Here is a 25,342-nt window from a genome sequence, read left to right as displayed (position 1 = left end):
CTTGCCTCGAAGCGAGCATAAAAGCTTGGCTGGTGGCTCGTGTCACTGGGCAGCTCGCATATGGGTTTCCCTTTGTGGTCTGTAATAGTTTTCAAGCCCTGCCACATCCGACGTGCATCAGAGCCGGTGTGTGTTTTGTACTTTTATTTTAATTTTATATTCCCCGCTCTTGTCCCCGCAGGAGGCCTTTTGCCTTTTGGTAGGCCGTCATTGTAAATAAGAATTTGTTCTTAACTGAATTGCCTAAATACAAAAATCACCTAAACCAAAGACAGCAATGTGTTAAACAAATCAAAATATATTTTATATTTGAGATTCTTCAAATAGCCACCCTTTGCCTTGATGACAGCTTTGCACACTCTTGGCATTCTCTCAACCAGCTTGACCTGGACTGCTTTTCCAACAGTTTTGAAGGAGTTCCCACATATGCTGAGCACTTGTTGGCTGCTTTTCCTTCACCCTGTGGTCTGACTCATCCCAAATCATCTCAATTTGGTTGAGGTCGGTTGATTGTGGAGGCCAGGTCATCTGATGCAGCACTTCATCACTCTCCTTCTTCGTAAAAATAGCTTTTACACATCCTGGAGGTGTGTTGGGTCATTGTCCTGTTGAAAAACAATTGATAGTCCCACTAAGCCCAAACCAGATGGGATGGCGTATCGCTGAAGAATGCTGTGGTAGCCATGCTGGTTAAGTGTGCCTTGAATTCTAAATAAATCACAGACAGTGTCACCAGCAAAGCACACCCATACCATAACACCTTCTCCTCCTCCTCCTCCATGCTTTACGGTGGGAAATACACAAGTGGAGATCATCCGTTCACCCACACCACGTCTCACAAAGACACGGCGGTTGGAACCAAAAATCTCCAATTTAGACTTCAGACCAAAGGACAAATTTCCACTGGTCTAATGTCCATTGCTCATGTTTCTTGGCCCAAGCAAGTCTCTTCTTATTATTGGTGTCCTTTAGTTGTGATTTCTTTGCAGCAATTCGACCATGAAGGCCTGATTCACACAGTCTCCTCTGAACAGTTGATGTTGAGATGTGTCTGTTACTTGAACTCTGTAAAGCATTTTTTTCGGCTGCAATTTCTAAGACTGGTGACTCTAATGAACTTATTTTCTGCAGCAGAGGTAACTCTTGGTCTTCCATTCTCATGAGAGCCATTTTCATCATAGCGCTTGATGGTTTTTGCGACTGCACTTGAAGAAACGTTGAATGTTCTTGAAATGTTCCAGATTGACTGACCTTCATGTCTTAAAATAATTATGAACTGTCGTTTCTCTTTGCTTATTTGAGCTGTTCTTGCCATAATATGGACTTGGTCTTTTATCTTCTTTATAGCCCCCTACCTTGTCACAACACAACTGATTGGCACAAATGCATTAGCTAATAGTTAAGAAGATTCCTGGGTTTAGGAGTTATGGAGAAAGCAATATGAGTAACACTGTAATCAGAACATGGTGGTACTAAAAAGCTCTTGAACCTTCATATATGATGTCCTAGAGGCCTCCCTCTTTCCTCTCCACTGTCTTGTGTACATTACATTCCAGCTCTAATAATATACAGTAACTAGACCATTATTTAGGTTCAGAGTGGTTCACTGAGAAAGGGTCTCCATCCCACATGGCACCCTATTCCCTTTATAGTGCACTACCTTTGGGTTTAGGGCTCTGGTCTAAAGTAGTGCACTATATAGGTAATAGGGAGCCATTTCAGAAGTAGATAGGGGCAGCCAGGAGAGGATACTCTGTAATGCCAGGACATGTTCTTATCTCCAGAGAACAATATGTATGCTGTGCTGTGCCTTCCAGTAAACAGATCTAAGGATGTCCATAGTGGAGAACAATGTGCTGTTTCATGTGGGTCGGGAGGACCGGTAACTCCTTTTCCTACACATACTAACCTCTGGGTACATAATTACCTCAGGCAGTCCTGGAAATCTCTCCTTCCTGGCTCTGGATCAGGACCTGATTGAAAACAGGCTGCTGACCCTACCACATCTTTAACTGAGACCCCATATGGCCTTATACGTTTCTAGACTATTTGGACAATTTGTTTCCCCCCAGGGAGGCGTCAGACGTCACCGTCTGCTTTTGCTGTGGTGTTACTGAACCTGTCTGTTGCGAGAGATGACATTCGTAGGTAGATGCTCAATCGGATAAAAATCAAGGCTAACGTTACATACTGTCGGCGGTCACCGACTGTTAAGGGAATTTTTATCAATGATGACTAATAATGAATACATTTCAATCAGGACTGACTAGTCCAAATGCTATAATGTACTGTACATATGAATTTTCTCTCTTGCTCCCATTCCCAATTGTATATAATGTAGTCAGGAGTTTAGTAACAATGAAGGTCTGTTCCTTAGTTCATTTATTTGTACAATCTCCAGGTGGCAGGGACGGACTATCTCCAGACTGTCTAGAATGCTGATTTATAGTGACTGACCTTGGCTTTAGGAGAGGAGGAAAGGCTCGAGAACTATAGGGCCTCTCCATCGGTGTCATGAAAGAGATAGAACATTTAGAAAACGCTGACGTCAGGTTAGATTTGAATAATGATGGGTGAAGAGTCAGATAAACATTTATAATAATGTTGGTTATAAGTCTATTCGTATGATAAATCTGATAAACCTTGATAAACATATGAAAATATGTAGCTTAAGAAACAAGGTTCATGAAGTAAATAATTTGCTAGTAACAGATGGCATTCAGATTCTGACAATCTTTGACACTCACTTAGATAATACCTTTAATGATACAGTGGTAGCTATACATGGTTATAACATCTACAGAAAAGACAGAAATGCCAATGGTGGAGGTGTTGCCGTTTATATTCAGAACGACATTCCTGTAAAGCTTAGAGAGGATCTCATGTTAAAAACTGTTGAAGTAATATGGCTGCAGGTTAATCTGCTTCACTTAAAGCCCATTATGGTGGGAAGCAGCTATAGACCAAGTGCTAACAGCCAGTATCTGGATAACGTGTGAAATTCTTGATAATGTATGTGATATCAACAGAGGTATATTTTCTGGGTGATTTAAATATTGACTGGCTTTCATCAGGCTGCCCACTCAAGAGAAAGCTTCAAACCTGGTTCAGGTTATCAGCCGGGGAGTTCCAAACACAAGCACAGGAATGAAATCAACAACATATTGTATATGGATCACATCTTTACTAATGCTGCGGAAATTTGCTTTAAACAGTATCCCAATCCATTGGATGTTGTGATCACAATGTAGTAGCCATATCTAGGAAAACCAAAGTCCCAAGCTTTAGGCCTAATATTGTATATAAGTTTTGTAGTGATTCCTATGTTGTTGAGGTAAAAAATATTTGTTGGTCCGTGGTGTGTAATGAGGAGCAACCAGACGCTGCACTTGACACATTCATGAAATTGCTTATCCCAGTTAATAATAAGCAGGCACCCATTAAGAAAGCGACTGTAAAAGCAGTATGTATGTTTGAGAGGGATGAGGCAAAAGGAATGGCATATAAGTCTGGCTTCACAACCGATTGGCAAACATACTGCAAATTGAGAAATCATGTGACTAAACTGAATTAAAAAGAAGAAGAAACTACACTATGAAACAAAGATAAAGGGCATAAAGAATGATAGTAAAAAAGCTTTGGAGTCCCTTAAATGAAATATTTGGCAAAAAACTCAGCTCCATCATTTATTGAATCAGATGGCTCATTCCTCACAAAATCCACTAATATTACCAACTACTTGAATAACTTTTTTCACTGGCAAGATTAGCAAATGTAGGCATGACATGCCAGCAACAAACACTAACACTACATATCCAAGTGTATCTGACCAAATTATGAAAGACAAGCGTTCATTTTGAATTACGTAGAGTGTGGAAGAGGTGAAAAAATGATTGTGGTCTACCAACGATGACAAGCCACCGGGGTCTGACAACTTGGATGGAAAATTAATGAGGATAATAGCGGACGATATTGTCACATTTTCAATTTAAGCCCACTAGAAAGTGTGTGCCCTCAGGCCTGGAGGGAAGCAAAAGTAATTCCCCTATCTAAGAATAGTAAAGCCCCCTTTACTGGCTCGACTACCCGACCAACGCTTTACAGTAAACAAATTGACAACAGACTTTCAGCACGCTTATAGGAAAGGACATTCCAGAAGCACAGCACTTACACAAATGACTGATGATTGGCTGAGAGAAATTGATGATAAAAAGATTGTGGGGGCTGTTTTGTTAGACTTCAGTGTGGCTTTTGACATTATCAATCAGTCTGCTGCTGGAAAAATGTATGTGTTATGGCTTTACACACCCTGCTATATTGTGGATAATGAGTTACCTGTCTAACAGAACACAGAGGGTGTTCTTTAATGTAAGCCTCTACAACATAATCCAGGTAGAATCAGGAATTTGCCAAGGTAACTGTTCTAGGCCCCTTACTTCTATCATTTTTTACTAATGACATGCCACTGGCTATGAGTAAAGCCAGTGTGTATGTATACGGATGACTCAACACTAGACACGTCAGCTACCACAGCGACTGAAATGAATGCACCACTTAACAAAGAGCTGCAGAATTGGTGGCAAGGAATAAGTTAGCCCTAAATATTGAAAAAATTGTGACAAATAGCTCTTATAGGACCAGGGCACAAATAATAATATAATAATAATCAATAATTTTTTTCTTTATTCATCCATCTTACATATAAAACCTTATTTGTTCATCGAAAATTGTGAATAACTCCCCACAGGTTAATAATGTCTTTTAAAAAATGATTTCACCTTTGTTTAACCAGGTAGGCCAGTTGAGATCAAGTTCTCATTTGCAACTGCGACCTGGCCAAGATAAAGCAAAGCAGTGCGACAAAAACAACAACACAGAGTTACACATGAACAAATGTACAGTCAATAACACAATAGAAAAACCTATGTACAGTGTGTGCAAATGTAGAAGATTAGGGAGGTAAGGAAATAAATAGGCCATGGAGGCAAAATAATTCAAATTTAGCATTAACACTGGAGTGATAGATGTGCAGATGATGATGCAAGTAGAGATACTAGGGTGCAAAAGAGCAAGAAGATAAATGACAATATGGGGATGAGGTAGTTGGGTGTGCTATTTACAGATTGGCTGTGTACAGGTACAGTACAGGCACAGTGATCGGTAAGGTGCTCTGACAGCTGATGCTTAAAGTTAGAGAGGGAGATATAAGTCTCCAGCTTCAGTGATTTTTGCAATTCGTTCCAGTCATTGGCAGCAGAGAACTGGAAGGAAAGGTGGCCAAAGAAGGTGTTGGCTTTGGGTATGGCCAATGAAATATACCTGCTGGAGCGCGTGCTATGGGTGGGTGTTGCTATGGTGAACAGTGAGCTGAGATAAGGCAGGTCTTTACCTAGCAAAGACTTATAGATGACCTGGAGCCAGTGGGTTTGCCGAGGAATATGTAGCGAGGGCCAGCCAACGAGAGCATACAGGTCGCAGTGGTGGGTAGTATATGGGGCTTTGGTGACAAAACGGATGGCACTGTGATAGACTACATCCAGTTTGCTGAGTAGAGTGTTGGAGGCTATTTTAATGAGAAGGGTGTGCTTGAAAGGATGCACATAACTCTGCAATGTTGGATTGTATTGGAGAGAGTCTGTCTTAAATCATTTTCCACACAGTCTGTGCTTGTATTTAGTTGTTATGCTAGTGAGGCCCGAGAATCCACTCTCACATAGGTATGTGGTTACAAAGGAAATCAGTGTCTTCACAGCGCGATTTGCCAAGGCAAGATACTCTGAGCGCAGCCCAATACAGAAATCTGGAAGTGGCTTCTGATTAAATGTAATTTTCACAGAACCGCTTGTTGCAATTTCGATGAGTCTCTCTTGTTCAGATATTGGTAAGTGGACTGGAGGCAGGGCATGAAAGGGATAACGAATCCAGTTGTTTGTGTCATCGATTTTGGGAAAGTACCTCGTAATTGTGCACCAAATTCACCCAGGTGCTTCGCTATATCACATTTGACATTGTCCGTAAGCTTGAGTTCATTTGCACACAAAAAATCATACAATGATGGAAAGACCTGTGTGTTGTCCTTGTTAATGCAGACAGAGAAGAGCTCCAACTTCTTAATCATAGCCTCAATTTTGTCCTGCACATTGAATATAGTTGCGGAGAGTCCCTGTAATCCTAGATTCAGATCATTCAGGCGAGAAAAAACATCACCCAGATAGACCAGTTGTGTGAGAAACTCGTCATCATGCAAGCGGTCAGACAAGTGAAAATTATAGTCAGTAAAGAAAATTTAAGCTTGTCTCTCAATTCAAAACAACTTTTCAATACTTTGCCCCTTGATAACCAGCGCACTTATGTATGTTGTAAAAGCGTTACATGGTCGCTGCCCATATCATTGCATAGTGCAGAAAATACACGAGAGTTCAAGGGCCTTGCTTTAACAAAGTTAACCATTTTCACTGTAGTGTCCAAAACGTCTTTCAAGCTGTCAGGCATTCCCTTGGCAGCAAGAGCCTCTTGGTGGATGCTGCAGTGTACCCAAATGGCGATTAACTGCTTGCACGCACGTTACCACTCCACTATGTCTCCCTGTCATGGCTTTTGCGCCATCAATACAGATACCAAAATGAGCAGCAGCTACGTTTGCCTACATTACAGACCGTTAGTGGAACCGTTAGTTTGTTTCCTTTTTAGGATGGTTTAAAGTTGGTTATTAGTTCAGATTATGGTGGTTAAAAGATTTAAACCAAAGCAAAGTAATGGGAACACCACATAGTTGTTAATGATTGTCTTACTGGGTCGTTATTCAAATGGGCCTCATCATTAAAATGACCCTGCCTTAATGCAACTGACTTCTCACAACAAACCCACTGGGTTTATGTCCTATGTTTATTAAAGAAATGTTCTGGAACTTTGGCGACTACTAAATATTTTTTAAACCTCTCGCTTTGGGCTGCATGTGTCAATGTGTAGTTCGTACATGCATAATCTATGAGCAGAATTACTGTTTTACCTCAATTAGTTTGAAAGCTGTGCTGCACCATTTTCGTTACATTTTCCCCCACTTGGGCCAGTCCCCTAGTAATGTAAGTTCTAGCCAATGAGCTTCAGCCCCTCACCATTTGAGTGACACCTAGCAATATGCACACACAGCAGAGTGAGAGAGAGAGAAATGATGTGGTGCACATATCTGCTCATGTGTGATGTAGTACGCAATTTTCAGGGACCACTTTTGGCACGTGAGCGCTACTTTCAGAACTACTGGCTAAAAAGTATTAGAATAGTTACCAGACAATCTCTAACTCACTGTGTATATCTGTGTCCTCTCTTCCAGCCTAATCTTCACAGTCACATTGTGGAGTGGACACACTCTGCCTCCTCTCTACCAGGTAAGAAAACGAAACCTCAGTTCTTCTCAGTATCATCTTGTGCTGCTTGGTCTCTATTCATATTCAACCTCCTTACACCTTCTGTATGTTCACTAGGGTTTGTATGGTAAATAGACATGCATTTTCTTGACAATGTGCAAGTCCATCTCAATGACTGAGACTGACTGTCTGTATCTGTCTGTTCTCCCAGACTTCAGCATGGCTGACCCCAGTGTAGGCGTGCATGGTTCTCCCTTACGTCCCGCTGATGGAGGAGACTTCTTCAGCCCAGCAGACGTGACTTTGCCTACATGGACACCTCTATTACGCTCCCAGTCTTTCCACAACGCCCCAGGTACTGTACTGTAACAGCCTAGCTCTCCTCCTCCTCCCCACAGGCCCATGTGAAGAGATTTAGCATTGTTTACTGTTCACCACAGAGAGAGGACTGTTGCAGACTAAATGACCTATAGGGCATGACCAAAGCCTGGTCAAAAGTAGTGCACTATTAAAGGAATAGCATGCCATTTGGGATGCATCCTCATCTTGGCAGTGGAACACGAATCAGGCCCGACACCGTCGTAAAACTCCTCCCTCCTCAGACGCCGTTCTTAGTATTGTCAGGACATTTGAATGGTCCCGACTAACTTTCCCTGCACCTCAAAGCCCAGTTTTGTGCCTCAGTGGTGCCGTGCCAGCCTTGTCCCAGGGCCTCTTAGGTAATTACCTCATCTGAAGGAAGCTTGTTGCCTCTTTTCGAGAGGTGAATGCAGTCACTGTGAAGCATAAGCTTTCCCAGCCTGTTTTCTGTTTTCTAGCACACATGCACACACAAACATACGAATACACATACAGACACACTCACACAAACAATCCCACTCCCCCTCTTTCCAAGAAATCCCCCCCCCCACTGGAGGAGATGGAAGCATTTAAAGTCAATTAAAGAACACACAACGTCCCCTTCCGCCGCACAAGATTTGGAGGCCATCTGAAGTATATCCCCCCTTCCTCCTTCCCCTGTTGTCTCTCTGTACTCTGCTGGACACAGCCACAGCACAGTCTAGTTTCACAATGCCTGGAACTGTGTTGCCCAAACTATATTTCTATCTGAATATACATTAGTGGCTGGATTACCTCAGTGACTGGCATGTTAGTGACTGGATTACCTCAGTGACTGGCATGTTAGTGACTGGATTACCTCAGTGACTGGCGTGTTAGTGGCTGGATTACCTCAGTGACTGGCGTGTTAGTGGCTGGATTACCTCAGTGACTGGCGTGTTAGTGACTGGATTACCTCAGTGACTGGCGTGTTAGTGGCTGGATTACCTCAGTGACTGGCGTGTTAGTGGCTGGATTACCTCAGTGACTGGCGTGTTAGTGGCTGGATTACCTCAGTGACTGGCATGTTAGTGACTGGATTACCTCAGTGACTGGCGTGTTAGTGGCTGTAGTACCTCAGTGACTGGCATGTTAGTGGCTGGATTACCTCAGTGACTGGCATGTTAGTGACTGGATTACCTCAGTGACTGGCGTGTTAGTGGCTGGATTACCTCAGTGACTGGCATGTTAGTGACTGGATTACCTCAGTGACTGGCGTGTTAGTGGCTGGATTACCTCAGTGACTGGCGTGCTAGTGGCTGGATTACCTCAGTGACTGCTGTGTTAGTGGCTGGATTACCTCAGTGACTGGCGTGTTAGTGGCTGGATTACCTCAGTGACTGGCGTGTTAGTGGCTGGATTACCTCAGTGACTGGCGTGCTAGTGGCTGGATTACCTCAGTGACTGCTGTGTTAGTGGCTGGATTACCTCAGTGACTGGCGTGTTAGTGGCTGGATTACCTCAGTGACTGGCGTGTTAGTGACTGGATTACCTCAGTGACTGGCGTGTTAGTGGCTGGATTACCTCAGTGACTGGCGTGCTAATGGCTGGATTACCTCAGTGACTGACATGTTAGTGGCTGGTTTACCTCAGTGACTGACATGTTAGTGGCTGGATTACCTCAGTGACTGGCATGTTAGTGGCTGGATTACCTCAGTGACAGGAGACCTGTTGGTTCATAACTGTAGAGCCATTGTTGAATACAATTTAAAATCAATGGATGGGGTAGTGTAATGGCGTCCACACTAATCCCTAAAGAGTGTGGAATAGACATTGAATTGACGTCTGTGCCCAGTGGGATGTTTTCAATTTCAGACTTTCATAAAATGTCAAAACTAGTCTTTCCTTGCTGCATTACATTTCTAATCCAAAATAAATCTGTCTGCGTCCCAAATGGCATCCTATTCCCTACATTATGCACCACTTTTGACCAATGCACTACTTTTGGGTGCCATTTGGGATGCATACATAACTGCACATGCCCCAACCACTCTGGCTATCAGCTACTGTTATGCAATGACAATCTCATCAAAGCTCTCTCTTAAACTGTGATTTTGTTAAGACAAAACCCTGCCATTTGCCATGGAAACCACCGCACATGAGGGATTTATGTTCCAAATGCCTGATGTCACTTGGCAGTAGGGCAGAAGGAACAATCCAAAATCTGAGTGAGATGGAGCTAGAATAATATAATTCACTAGTCTCTGTGTTCGTTCAGTCAGTATCCCACTCTTTTACAACCTAAGGTGTTCTCTAGGCGTTGGCATAAGAGTTTGTATGAGGACACTGTAAAGAACACATTGAGGTTTTGTAAGGCGTTCTTTTTACACAAGTGGTATTTCTGAGTTAGGTAATGTTATGTTGTTTTGTGTCTACCAATCTGTCACCACACATAACGTTCCCTCTCAGTAAATAAAAGTTAGTTGAATTTGATAATCACTAACATAAATTGTTCTGTTTTGTTTCTATCTTCCAGGTTCTCCTCACTACCAGCAGCACCACCCAGCCTCAATGTTCTCCCAAGAGTGCCCCCAGCCCCAGCAGCAGCACCCCCACCCCCAGCAGCACCACCCAGCCTCCATGTTCTCCCCAGAGCACCCCCAGCAGCAGCACCCCCACCCACAGCAGCACCACCCAGCCTCAATGTTCTCCCAAGAGCACCCCCAGCAGCAGCACCCCCACCCACAGCAGCACCACCCAGCCTCAATGTTCTCCCCAGAGCACCCCCAGCAGCAGCACCCCCACCCACAGCAGCACCACCCAGCCTCAATGTTCTCCCCAGAGCACCCCCAGCAGCAGCACCCCCACCCACAGCAGCACCACCCAGCCTCCATGTTCTCCCCAGAGCACCTCCATTCCCATCCTAAGCAACAGCACCCCCATCCCAAGCAGCAGCACCCCCATCCCAAGCAGCACTACCACATGCCCCCCTTCATGGGCCACACACAATTCCCTTTCCCTTATCCAGTGAACCCCGGCTCCCCAAAACCAGCCCATTCTCCCCTCACACGGGTTGCCAGCAACCCTATGTTCCCCTCCGTTTACTCCCCAGCCTTCTCCGGGGGCCACCACTCTGATGCCCCGAGCCCCTTAGAGTACAGCGGGGAGGGGAATCCTCTGTCTCCCTCTGCTCACCCCCAGCACTCTGACATGTGGCCTTCCCACACACAGCCCCTCTTCTCCCTGGCCAATGTGATCTCCATGGCGATGAGCATGGCCCACTCCTTCATCCCTGCCAACAGCCTGGCTAACCAAGGGATGCCCTCCATAGCAGGCTTCCATCCCCAGCTAACCCACCCCCAGTCTGGCTACCCATCCATCTACTCCCCCCACTACCAGACAGCTCCAGTGGAGGTCCCCCACCCTCAGGGTGGGATGCCTGGTCAAGGAAAACAGCACAGTGTCTACCAGGGCGCAGACACTCCACCACAGATGCAGAGGGATGGGTCTGGGTCTGTGTACTCTCAAAACAGACACCGCAGCTGGCAGAATAACCACATATCTCCCTCTATGATGGGCTACAACACCCTTCCAAGGAACACACAAGGGATGTCACTGCAAACAGTGTCTTCCAAACGCCTAAGCCATTTACAGAATAGTTCCCAAGGATCCTACATGGTTCCTCAGGACCAGTCTGATGTGTCCAGCTCTGCGTCGGGGTCTGACCTGTCCCCCTCGGCCCCAGACAGCCCGGAGAGCACAGTAAGTTACCAACTAGACCTTACATGACTGTCTGATAGTGACAAGTAATGTCATTCTTGCTGAATATTTTTGGTCACTGGAAAAAAGTAATCAACATTGTTATTTGTGACTTTTATTCATTTTTATTATTTTAAGGTATTTTTCTTAAAACTGCATTGTCGGTTAAGGGCTTGTAAGGAAGCATTTCACTGTAAGGTTGACCTGTTGTATTCGGCGCATGTGACAAAGAAAATTTGATTTGATTAAGAAAATGATAAAGAGAAAGACCTAATGTATGGGGGGATAGGTTTATTTCTCTTAATAATTTTCTTAATAATATTGATTACATGTTTCCTTCCTCTTTTCCCAAGTTATCATCATTCAGCTCAACCACACCAATGTCCAGACCAATGGTGCCTGAGATGAATGCCAGTGCTCCCAAGCCCAGAGTATCTCCCAGTTACACAGGTAGAATTCACAGTGACTTCCCCTCGCTACCTCTACTCTAGCTGTATTCTACTGTACTGGCCCTTACCTAAGCTTACTGTTGATCTGTTGATGGTAGGAGACGGGTCGGGGAGGACGCTGGCAGACCTTGTTAGCACACTAAACAAATGCAGAGTAAACATTCCAGACACACACACACACACACACACACACTCCAGACACTCAACGAGGCCATTTCTCTATTATGCAAGTGTGTTTTATGTTTTATTCTCTCTAAATAAGGCCTACCCAGCTAGCACATAACGTTCTGAGAACCATATGTTTCTTAGAGCTTGGTGAGAGCATGGTTGTCCTATGGTTATTTTGCGTACACACTTCCCACAACTTTCCGGGAATGGTGCAGGATAGTTGCTTGGCTTTGGAACATTTTCAGTACATTTAAGGAACTTGACAAAAAAACATCATTTTCTTGGTATTTCATTACTTTAACAGAACATTTCCTAAAAGTTCAAACATGGTTACATTTAATAAAACAGTTGGTAATGTAGGAATGTTCTCCAACTGGTTTGATATTTGGAAAGTTCTCAAATAGTTCAGAAAATATTAAGAAACAAATCAAATCAAATTTTATTTGTCACATACACATGGTTAGCAGATGTTATTGCGAGTGTAGCAAAATGCTTGTGCTTCTAGTTCCGACCGTGCAGTAATATCTAACAAGTAATCTAACCTAATAATTTCACAACAAATACCTTATACACACACAAGTGTAAAGGAATGAATAAGAATATGTACATAAAAATATATGAATGAGTGATGGCCGAACGGCATAGGCAAGATGCAGTAGATGGTATAGAGATGAGTAATGTAGGGTATGTAAACATTATATAAAGTGCCATTGTTTAAAGTGGCTAGTGATACATTTAGTACATCAAAATGGCAAGATGCAGTAGATGGTATAGAGCACAGTGTATGCATATGAGATGAGTAATTTAGGCTATGTAAACATTATATAAAGTGGCCTTGTTTAAAGTGGCTAGTGATCCATTTATTACATCAAATTTTACATTATTAAAGTGGCTGGAGTTGAGTCAGTATGTTGGCAGCAGCCACTCAATGTTAGTGATGGCTGGTTAACAGTCTGATGGCCTTGAGATAGAAGCTGTTTTTCAGTCTCTTGGTCCCCGCTTTGATGCACCTGTACTGACCTCGTCTTCTGGATGATAGCGGGGTGATCAGGCAGTGGCTCGGGTGGTTGTTGTCCTTGAGGATATTTTTGTCCTTCCTGTGACATCGGGTGGTGTAGATGTCCTGGTTGGCAGTTTGGTAGTTTGCCCCCGGTGATGCGTTGTGCAGACCTCACTACCCTCTGGAGAGCCTTACGGTTGTGGGCGGAGCAGTTGCCGTACCAGGTGATGATACAGTCCGACAGGATGCTCGATTGAGCATCAGTAAACGTTTGTGAGTGTTTTTGGTGACAAGCCGAATTTCTTCAGCCTCCTGAGGTTCTTCACCATGCTGTCTGTGTGGGTGGACCATTTCAGTTTTCCGTGATGTGTACGCTGAGGAACTTAAATCTTTCCACCCTCTCCAATTTTGTCCTGTCTATGTGGATAAGGGGCTGCTCCCTCTGCTGTTTCCTGAAGTCCATGATCATCTCCTTTGTTTTGTTGACATTGAGTGTGAGGTTATTTTCCTGACACCACACTCCGAGGGCCCTCACCTCCTCCCTGTAGGCCGTCTCGTCGTTGTTGGTAATCAAGCATACCACTGTAGTGTCATCTGCAAACTTGATGATTGAATTGGAGGCGTGCATGGCCACGCAGTCATGGGTGAACAGGGAGTACAGGAGAGGGCTGAGAATGCACCCTTGTGGGGCCCCAGTGTTGAGGATCAGTGGGGTGGAGATGTTGTTACCTACCCTCACCAGCTGGGGGCAGGTCAGTCAGGAAGTCCAGGACCCAGTTGCACAGGGCGGGGGCGAGACCCAGGGTCTTGAGCTTAATGACGGGTTTGGAGGGTACTATGGTGTTAAATGCTGAGCTGTAGTCGATGAACAGCATTCTTACATAGGTATTCCTCTTGTCCAGATGAGTTAGGGCAGTGTGCAGTGTGATTGCGATTGCGTCGTCTGTGGACCTATTGGGGCGGTAAGCAAATTGGTCCTTGACTAGTCTCTCAAAGCACTTCATGATGACGGAAGTGAGTGCTACGGGGCGGTAGTAATTTAGCTCAGTTACCTTAGCTTTCTTGGGAACAGGAACAATGGTGGCCCTCTTGAAGCATGTGGGAACAGCAGACTGGGATAAGGATTGATTGAATATGTCCGTAAACACATCAGCCGGCTGGTCTGCGCATGCTCTGAGGACGCGGCTAGGGATGCCGTCTGGGCCTGCAGCCCTGCTGACATGTTTAAATGTTTTACTCACGTTGGCTGCAGTGAAGGAGAGCCCGCACGTTTTGGTAGCGGGCCATGTCAGTGGCACTGTATTGTCCTCAAAGCGAGCAAAGAAGTTGTTTAGTTTATCTGGGAACAAGACATTGTGGTCCGCGACGGGACTGGTTTTTCTTTCGTAGTCCATGATTGACTGTAGACCCTGCCACATACCTCTTGTGTTTGAGCCGTTGAATTGCGACTCTACTTTGTCACTATACTGACGCTTAGCTTGTTTGATTGCCTTGTGGAGGGAATAACTACACTGTTTGTATTCGGTCATGTTTCCGGTCACCTTGCCCTGATTAAAAGCAGTGGTTTGTGCTTTCAGCGGAATTTAGAATAACAATGGTCCAGGGTTTTGCCAGCCTGGGTTGCGCAATTGATATGCTGATAAAATTTAGGGAGCTTTGTTTTCAGATTAGCCTTGTTAAAATCCCCAGGTACAATAAATGCAGCCTCAGGATATGTGGTTTCCAGTTTACATAGAGCCAAATGAAGTTCATTCAGGACCGTCGATGTGTCTGCTTGGGGGGGAATATACACGACTGTGATTACGATCGAAGAGAATTCTCTTGGTAGATAATGAGGTCGGCATTTGATTGTGAGGAATTCCAAGTCAGGTGAACAAAAGTACTTGAGTTCCTGTATGTTTTTATGATCACACCACGTCTCGTTAATCATAAGGCATACACCCCCGCCCTTCTTCTTACCTGAGAGATGCTTGTTTCTGTCGGCGCGATGCATGAAGAAACCAGGTGGCTGTACCGACTCCGATAGCGTGTCTCGAGTGAGCCATGTTTCCGTGAAACAAAGAACGCTACAGTCTCTGATGTCTCTCTGGAAGGCAAACCTTGCTCGGATTTCGTCTACCTTGTTGTCAAGAGACTGGACATTGGCGAGTAGTATGCTCTGGAGCGTTGCGCGATGTGACCGTCTACAGCGCCTGACCAGAAGACCGCTCTGTCTGCCCCTTCTGCGGCGCCGTTGTTTTGGGCCGCCGGCTGGGATCCGATCCATTGTCCTGGGTGGAGGGCCAAACAGAGGATCCGCTTCGGGAAAGTCATATTCCTGGTCGTAATGTTGGTGAGTTGATGTTGCTCTTATATCCAGTAGTTCCTCCCGACTGTATGTAATAAAACCTAAGATTTCCTGGGGTAACAATGTAAGAAATAACACGTAAAAAAACAAAATACTGCATAGTTTCCTCGGAACGCGAAGCGAGGCGGCCATCTCTGTCGGTGCCGGATGTCGGGCTACAACATTATTCTGTGGGAATTTCAGTACTTCAGCATAACGTTTCCTCATGGTTCTATTTAAAGGCATGTTCTCAGAACGTTCAAAAACTTTCCAGTAAAGTTCAGAGTTATTGTAGTAAATTAAAACTGAATCTAAAACAATACCAAAACAAAAAAACTATTTAGTAAACTGCAATAAAATAATTAAGAAACACATTTGAGAAACTAAAACTATACTAAAACTATTAACTTTGACTCCAAAACAAACTAAAATAGAATAAAACCCATGGTAAATTATGTTCAGTTTTAGTTTTTTCTCTTCTAAACTTTGTGAAAAAAGAGGCATCATGCTATACAATTTTTTATATTTTTTAAATAACCTTTATTTAACTTGGCAAGAACATTAAGAACAAATTCTTATTTACAATGAAGACCTACACTGGCCTAACCCGGACGACGCTGGGCCAATTGTGCGCCACCCCTATTGGACTCCCGATCACAGTCGGTTGTGATACAGCCCGGGATCGAACCCGGGTCTGTAGTGATGCCTCTAGCATTGCGATTCATAGCCCGGCCCAGTGCACTTAGTCAAACTTCCTCATTGTTCCAGCATACACATCTCGTCCGTACAAGTACCTTGTCTGTGACAGCATGGGCAGTGCCTTTGAGGCTGTCTGATGTTTGAAAAAAGTATAAAGCTAACATTGGTGATTTACCTGCCACCTGCAGTGCCGGAGTCTTAAACCAAATCGTGTGTGTCATACATTTAGTGTGGTCACTAGATGTCGGTAATATAGCTCAAAACCATTTACTAACTATAGGCAATCCAATTTGAAGAAGAAGACAATACTCTGATCATTGGCTGATTACTCCGGAATCCCCACCCAGTTGACTACTTTAAAATAGTGGAAGCCATTTTAAATGATCTCTAATGATCTCTTCGGGAAATAGGGAAGCACATCGCTACCTTATCCAGTGACACCACGGCCCTGTCTGTTTGTTGCCCTAGTGTCAACATCCCCGCCAGACATACAGTGCCTTCAGACTTTTCCACATTTTATTGTGTTACAGTCATAATTTTAAATTGATTGAATGTATATGTTTTTGGCACTGGCCTACACACAATACTCCATAATGTCAAAGTGGAATTATGTTTTTCTAAATTTGTACAGATGAATAAAATATGAAAACTGAAATGTCTTGAGTCAATAAGTATTTTTGTTATGGCAAGCCTAAATAATTTTAAGAGTAAAAATGTGCTTAGCAAGCCACATAATAAGTTGCATGGACTCTGTGTGCAATAATAGTGTTTAACATGTTTTTTGAATGACTACCTCATCTCTGTACCCCACACATACAGATAATTGTAAGGTCCCTCAGTCGAGCAGTAAATTTCAACCACAAAACCAGGGATGTTTTCAATTGCCTCGCAAAGAGCACCACCTATTGGTGGATGGGTAAAAAAAAAAAAAAAGCAGACATTGAATATATCTTTGAGCATAGTGTGGTTATTAATTACACTTTGGATGCTGTATCAATACACCCAGTCACTACAAAGATACAGGCGTCCTTCCTAATTTAGTTGCCGGAGAGGAAGAAAACCACTCAGAGATTTCACCATGAGGCCAATGGTGACTTTAAAACAGTTACAGTTTAACAGCTGTGATAGGAGAAAACTGAGGATGCCTCAACAAAATAGTAGTTACTCCACAATATTAACCTAAATGATGGACTGAAAAGAAGGAAGCCTGTAAAAAAAATAACATGCATCCTGTTTACAACAAGGCACTAAATGAATACTGCAAAAGACGTGGGAAAGTGATTCACTTTTAGTCTTGAACATAAAGTGTTATACTTGGGGCAAGTACAATATAACACATTACTGAGTACCACTCTCCATATTTTGAAGCATAATGGTGGCTGCACCATGTTATGGGTATGCTTGTAATCGTTAAGGGACTGGGGAGCTTTTCATGGTAAAAAAATCTATGGAATGTAGCTAAGCACAGGCAAAATCCCAGAGGAAAATCTGGTTCAGTCTGCTTTCCACCAGACACTGGGAGATTAATTCACCCTTAAGCAGGAAAATAACCTAAAACACAAGGCCAAATCTACACTGGAGTTGCTTACCAAGAAGAAAGTGAATGTTCCTGAGTGGCCAAGTTTTTACATACAGTGGGGCAAAAAAGTATTTAGTCAACCACCAATTGTGCAAGTTCTCCCACTTAAAAAGATAACAGAGGCCTGTAATTTTCATCATAGGTACACTTCAACTATGACAGACAAAATGAGAAAAAAAAATCCAGAAAATCACATTGTAGGATTTTTAATGAATTTATTTGCAAATTATGCTTGAAAATAAGCATTTGGTCAATAACAAATGTTTATCTCAATACTTTGTTATATACCCTTTGTCGGCAATGACAGAGGTTAAACGTTTTCTGTAAGTCTTCACAAGGTTTTCACACACTGTTGCTGGTATTTTGGCCCATTCCTCCATGCAGATCTCCTCTAGAGCAGTGATGTTTTGGGGCTGTTGCTGGGCAACACAGATCATTGCATTGATGATATGGTGTGTGTGTGGTCCTCCCACAATGACTCGGAAAACCATGATGTTTATTAGGCTACAGATTAAATAAATTGTGATTAATATCACAAAGTGGTGAAAGTGCAATGTGATGAGCTTGATGCTTTTTTCCAATAAACATCTAGGGTCTTATTCTGGTTACATGATGATTGATGCTTGCCTGCCGTTTGACAAATTTAAAATATTATCGCTCTTTTGGCCATGTAGGCTATGTATCTGCAAGCTGTAGGCTAGAGCGCACGTGACAATATTATATAACGCAACATTTTTTTGTGTCAAAACCATCAGTAGAGTTGAAAAATCAATGGAATCCCATTTAAGTGGAATTTGTATTCGGTACATAGGAATTTAACCGCAAAAGTTATTATGTGGACTCCGTTATCATATGCACATACTTTTATCCGCAGTCAATTTGATGGAAAACATCTCTGGTGGGAAAATGCACATATTTTATTCATTTAGATGTTGCGAATTGGATGGAAACCTAGCTACTGATGCTGTGTCACAATAAAAAAGAAATGTGTTCACATGATTAATGCCTAAGAAAATTCAATTCCATGTGTCCTATCTGTGCTTGGAGTTCAAAAACATTGACCCAAAATAAGCTAGCAATATTATTAAAAGTGTTATTGAAACATTCAGTGAAAGTTTGAAGGAAGTTATTTTTTTTTTTAAACTCTAAATAACCTATATTTTCCATTCTCAGAGCGTTAATAAAACCTCCAGGAAAACTTTCAAGGAACCAGAGTAAATCATTCTCAGAATTGCCCTGCAATCTAAAAATAAGCGTGTTTGGGCCAATTTGCCCTTCCCGTTGTTTCCTGTTCTGTTTTATCCTGCCCACATCGGTGTTTGGTAACAACATCACCTATTAGCACTAGAAGTGCCTCGGGATCATTGAATAAGGGACCAATACGTAGGTGTGATTATAGCCCTGCCTACCAGTATTGACCTATTAGAAGATTTGTCCAGCAGAACTGACCAATTATAAGGCTTCCGCACTCGTTACAGGCCTCTCCTCCCATTTCCTCCCCACCTGTCTGTGTTTACACCGCCACTCCGCCCTGCTCTGGTCCCCGAGCGACTCAACCCAACAAGACCCACCCCGCTCAACAGACAGACAGAACAGGCTCTGTTTGAGAAGTCCCAGGGCCGTATTCAGCAGAGAAAAGCTTTTTCCAAGCCAGGAGAGTGCCACCTAGTTCCACACCTCAGCTAACTCTGATTCCTTCCCACTTCTTACACCACTGCCAGATGTTGGCAGTAGATATGGCAGTTGGATTGGTTTTCTGACAGAAAGTTATGAAACTAAGACCAGGGTTCTGGTCTGATCAACAGTAGAGCCACGTAACTGCACGCTTGATGTTTGAAGGAAATTTCAGATTGAGCTGACATATGCAGCGTTTACCATGAATTCTCCGGAAACATTGCCTTTAAACGGTGCATAGCCGAAAAGGGGCAATCGGATTGAATCCCGGCCTAAAGCATTGTAATTCATTTGAGTGTACATGAGTCAATATCAGTGGAATATAATATCAACTACTGGAACAGAATGTAAACACAAACAGCAGATTGTGAAAATGAATTATTATCACTGTATTGATATTGATCATAAACCCCCTTCTCCCCACAGATCCTCCACCTGCTGTTGTCACAGTGGGCCGTTTTCAGGTCTCCCCTAGCATGGAGATCCCTGTGACTGCTGAACCAGGTGGACAGGGCTCTAACCCCGCCAGGCCCATGTCAGTGGGCAGCACCACCACCTCTAAGAGCAGTACAGAGGAGCAGGAGCAGTGGGAGTCAGAGACCAGCCTGAACACCACCCTCACTCCCCACCCCCCACACCTCACTATGGGGGAGGCCCAGGAGGTCCAAGTAGAGTGGGCCGGGACCAAGGAGCAGCAGCAGGAAGAAGAGGAAGAACAGGGTGAAGAAGATGAGGAGGAGCAGAAGAATGAAGAGGGGGAAGAAGATGAGGAGGAAGAAGATGAGGAGCAGGAGGAGGAGAAGGAAGAAGATGAGGAGGAGCAGGAGGAAAAGGAAGAGCAACAGACAGTGAGGAGGAGGAGGAGGAAGAGAATGTGCAGCCTCAGTCTGATGGGTATGTCTGCAGACAGCGGCTTGTCCGTTATAGCGGTGGAATCAGAGGGGCGTGGCCTGTGGGATGGAGGGGCAGGGAGCCCCACCTACACCTCCGCTCTAAACCACATGTGGCTGAGCTACAGCCGTAACTTCACATACCTGAGCAGTGACGACTCAGAGAGTGAGGACATGTGGGAGGAGCTACTGGAGATGAGGGAGAAGTGAGTGTTTCACCTTCAGCATCTCTTCAGTCATTCACCCATTTTGGGTTTTAATCGAAGTTTGATTACTTTGAACTCAACTTGACTGTCAACTATTCCAAAGCACTTAAACATATCCTCCTCAGAGTCCTAAACTGTTTATCTTTATCCCGCTCTCTCATTCTCTCTCTCCCTCATGTCAGACACTTGGCAGAGGTGCAGAGTCTCCAGGCCACCCAGAAGAGGGAGATTGAAGAGCTGTATGAGAGGATGGGGAAGGTTCCACCTGCGGGGATAGTCTGTCCTGCCGCCATGCTGTCAAGTCGCCAGCGCCGCCTCTCTAAGGAAAGGAGTTACCTCTCCTCCTCCCGCAGAAACAGTCTGCAGCGCCTGGACATGCTCCCCCTCCAAGGTATCATTAGGAGGAACTCTCTGGGTGGCAGCAGCAGTAGCAGCTCTCTGGAGAAGCCCTCTAAAGGGGTGACTTTTGCATCTGACATCAGTAGAATGGTGGGTTTACACATTGTCCTTACAGGTTCCGAATACTTCTACTTGCGTTCTAAATAGTAGGATGATTGGGAATGCAAAAATATGTTTTATAGTGTGTGGGAAAAAAATGGTATGCTTTAAATGCCAGGATGTCATACTCATTTCGGCTCATTTCATCTACAACAAATTCGCTGCCTGCTACTGAGGAATAGAATCATCTTTCAGACCAACGTGTTTGACGACAGCTGATAATCAGATAAGGGGACTATACCAAAATGAACAAATGGCGGGAAACAACGCAATTGCGCATTAGCTGACACACTCTCGGTATGGGTGAGTGTAGTATGTTGACATTTGTTGCTTACTGAATATATTTTTATTAAATAGTACATTCTAAATAGTGTGTGATTAGTACACATTATGCAGTTTTAGTAAGTAGTAGGTAAGCCAGATTTCAGACACGGCTACTATATTGGATATGTGTTGTATTCATCCTGCTGTCCAAAATCTAAGTTTATCTAGAAGACAGGAAGTGAATGATTCTCCACTATATCTGAATACTCTACACATCTAATCATTGCATCTCCTTGTCTCCTCTCTCACCAGTAAGAATCTTGAGCCATGCTTGCTGTAGAATAAATCCGGACTACCTCATCTGAAGAGTGCAGTGATTATGTCCATCTTGCTGGAGGAAGGAAGTGACATCACGTCTAAACCCTTTATCTGGCCCCCCACTGGAGGAGAGAGTAACCTAGGCCCCCCAGAAACCAGGAAGCTCCTCTGCTGAGCTAATGGTCACGGGTTTAATCAAAGGTCACAGGTTCATCAGAGATCACAGGGTTCATCATAGGTCACTGAGCCCTCTGCTATGAAGGGACAACGGAACCTCTGTCATCTGTTGTCAGTCACCCCAGAGAGAAGCCCTGCCACTACAATGGTTCAGTAGGATGCCACCAGAACAGTGTGAGTTTAAAATGGGTGTAAAAGGCTCACAACAGTACCAGCCCAGGTAGTGTACCATCATTCCTCATACTATGCTATGTTGAACATGTGTGATAGTTGTACATACAGTAGAGCCTTAGTGATCTGCTATAATCCTGCCTTGTAGCCACAAAGCATTATTAAGGGTTGTTCGACAATATTGGGATCATGGGATCAAGTCCGGGGCAGTTGATCAATATTTTCCTGCTTATCTGACTGTCACAGACAGTTTTTATTGGGACTGTTTCAGATTATTCACATTTTAATTTGCACATTTGACTGTCTGTTTGCAATCTGTTGATGTTGATGCTGACTGTAAACTCACTACTGCCCTCTAGAGGGACTATGAAAATCCAGATATGTTGTTGTACTTTGCTGATTTTCCAATGTGCAATAGTGAAGCAATATTTCGGATTAATTCAACAGAATTATGAAGGAGAACTGTTGTCGACATGTAGAAGGATGTGAACATTGTTGTCTAACGTTAGGCAGTATCTTATATACATGATAGTGAGCATTTATCAATACAATACAACACTATAGACCAGTAGTTTTCTATTGCTGAATACAACCTAGTGGTAGAACTATAACACTGAGATCATTGCGGTGTCAGTCTTTCCAGGAAGCTAGGCACAATACAGCTCTATACATGAGGAATACCCAAGACAAACTAACCAGCTACTTCTTTTAAAAAACCAAATCCAGTGAAAGTATTGCCAAATCAGCCACATTGATAAAAAAATGAAATACTTATGGTTGATGATTGTTACGAATCTCTCCTGACCTTTTCACTGAGATTATATTTTCTACAAAAATAATCCAACATATATAGGTGTAGACTAATGGGTGTCACCATGATTGTAAAAATGAATTAATGCATTTATAAATTACGTTTACAAATGAACCAAAGACATTTTGGCAACCTACATTTCTTGCACAAACACGGAGTGTATAAAACATTATGAACACCTGCTCTTTCCATTAGACTGACCAGGTGAATTCACTATTTATTTCCCAAAAATCTAATATATTTTTTACTTTCGTATATATAAAAATGTATTCTGCGGCTATGGGCAAGACAAAATATTAAAGTGCCTTTGAACAGGGTATGGTAGTAGATTCTAGGCACACCGGTTTGAGTGTGTCAAGATCTGCAACTCTGCTGGGATTTCCAAACTCAACACTTTCCTGTGTGTATCAAGAACAGACATGCCCCAAATGAGCACATTTATAGGCCTGCATTTGCACGCAGGCCAGGTAGCCTAGGCCTATATACTTCTAGGCCTATATACATAATTAGGTGCACGTCCTTACTCAACATTGACAGGAGCGCTCCAAAGAAAAGACAATTAATACATTGACAAAACTCATAAATTGATTGAAATGAACCAAAACTTGTTCCTCACAAGTGTAGCATAAGGTGTGAGCTCTGCAAACAACATGTCCACTCCGACAATTAGAACCACAACATACTGGTGTAATAATATAAGAACTGCATTAACAGAAATGACCCTAACCAAACAAACATTGTAGATTAGAAATTATGGGGATTAATGGTAGCCTATTACTGGTAATATACACTACCGGTCAAAAGTTTTAGAACACCTACTCATTCAAGGGTTTTTATTTATTTTGTACTATTTTCTACATTGTAGAATAATAGTGACGACGGCAAAACTATGAAATAACACATATGGAATAATGTATTAACCAAAAAAGTGTTCAACATCAAAGTAGCCACCCTTTGCCTTGATGACAGATTTGCACACTCTCGGCATTCTCTCAACCAGCTTCACCTGGAATGCTTATCCAACAGTCTTGAAGGAGTTCCCACATATGCTGAGTACTTTTCCTTCACTCTGCGGTCCGACTCATCTCAAACCATCTCAATTTGGTTGAGGTCGGGGGATTGTGGAGGCCAGGTCATCTGATGCAGCACTCCATCACTCTCCTTCTTGGTCAAATAGCCCTTACACAGCCAGGAGGTGTGTTGGGTCATTGTCCTGTTGAAAAACAAAATTATAGTCCCACTAAGCTCAAACCAGATGGGATGGCATAATTGCTGCAGAATGCTGTGGTAGCCATGCTAGTTAAGTGTGCCTTGAATTCTAAATAAATCACAGACAGTGTCACCAGCAAAGCAACCCCACAACATAACACCACCCCCTTCTCTATGCTTTACGGTGGGAAATACATACAGTGGGGCAAAAAAGTATTTAGTCAGCCACCAATTGTGCAAGTTCTCCCACTTAAAAAGATGAGAGAGGCCTGTAATTTTCATCATAGGTACACTTCAACTATGACAGACAAAATGAATGAAATTTTTTATGAATTCATTTGCAAATTATGGTGGAAAATAAGTATTTGGTCACCTACAAACAAGCAAGATTTCTGGCTCTCACAGACCTGTAACTTCTTCTTTAAGTTACTCGTTACCTGTATTAATGGCACCTGTTTGAACTTGTTATCAGAATAAAAGACACCTGTCCACAACCTCAAACAGTCACACTCAAAACTCCACTATGGCCAAGACCAAAGAGTTGTCTAAGGACACCAGAAACAAAATTGTAGACCTGCACCAGGCTGGGAAGACTGAATCTGCAATAGGTAAGCAGCTTGGTTTGAAGAAATCAACTGTGGGAGCAATTATTAGGAAATGGAAGACATACAAGACCACTGATAATCTCCCTCGATCTGGGGCTCCACATAAGATCTCACCCCGTGGGGTCAAAATGATCACAAGAACGGTGAGCAAAAATCCCAGAACCACACAGGGGTACCTAGTGAATGAACTGCAGAGAGCTGGGACCAAAGTAACAAAGCCTACCATCAGTAACACACTACGCCGCCAGGGACTCAAATCCTGCAGTGCCAGACGTGCTTAAGCCAGTACATGTCCAGGCCCGTCTGAAGTTTGCTAGAGAGCATTTGGATGATCCAGAAGAAGATTGGGAGAATGTCATATGGTCAGATGAAACCAAAATATAACTTTTTACCAAAACTCAACTCGTCGTGTTTGGAGGACAAAGAATGCTGAGTTGCATCCAAAGAACACCATACCTACTGTGAAGCATGGGGGTGGAAACATCATGCTTTGGGGCTTTTTCTGCAAAGGGACCAGGACGACTGATCCGTGTAAAGGAAAGAATGAATGGGGCCATGTATCGTGAGATTTTGAGTGAAAACCTCCTTCCATCAGCAAGGGCATTGAAGATGAAACGTGGCTGGGTCTTTCAGCATGACAACGATCCCAAACACACCGCCGGGCAACGAAGGAGTGGCTTCGTAAGAAGCATTTCAAGGTCCTGGAGTGGCCTAGCCAGTCTCCAGATCTCAACCTCATAGACAATCTTTGGAGGGAGTTGAAAGTCCGTGTTGCCCAGCAACAGCCCCAAAACATCACTGCTCTAGAGGAGATCTGCATGGAGGAATGGGCCAAAATACCAGCAACAGTGTGTGAA

At 43.4% G+C, this 25,342-nt stretch overlaps 1 protein-coding gene across 1 annotated transcript in view; it reads left to right on the top strand.

The window, feature by feature from the left end:
* Positions 1-23,560, top strand: part of LOC118943833 (serine/threonine-protein kinase WNK4-like) — a 42,877-nt gene extending 19,317 nt beyond the window's left edge. The window contains exons 9-15 of the mRNA XM_036959913.1: positions 7,331-7,385; positions 7,576-7,719; positions 10,219-11,444; positions 11,795-11,891; positions 19,763-20,432; positions 20,615-20,921; positions 21,507-23,560. Of these exons, the coding sequence (XP_036815808.1) occupies positions 7,331-7,385; positions 7,576-7,719; positions 10,219-11,444; positions 11,795-11,891; positions 19,763-20,432; positions 20,615-20,921; positions 21,507-21,509 (2,502 nt within the window). The 3' untranslated portion in view covers positions 21,510-23,560. The remainder of the gene's footprint in view (positions 1-7,330; positions 7,386-7,575; positions 7,720-10,218; positions 11,445-11,794; positions 11,892-19,762; positions 20,433-20,614; positions 20,922-21,506) is intronic.
* The last annotated feature ends 1,782 nt before the right edge of the window (positions 23,561-25,342 follow it).

The sequence above is a fragment of the Oncorhynchus mykiss genome, chromosome 23 (genome assembly GCF_013265735.2).
Source record: "Oncorhynchus mykiss isolate Arlee chromosome 23, USDA_OmykA_1.1, whole genome shotgun sequence".
Lineage (NCBI taxonomy): Eukaryota > Metazoa > Chordata > Actinopteri > Salmoniformes > Salmonidae > Oncorhynchus > Oncorhynchus mykiss.
The sequence above is the reverse complement of the archived record's forward strand: the minus strand, read 5'-3'. Positions and strand labels throughout refer to the sequence as shown.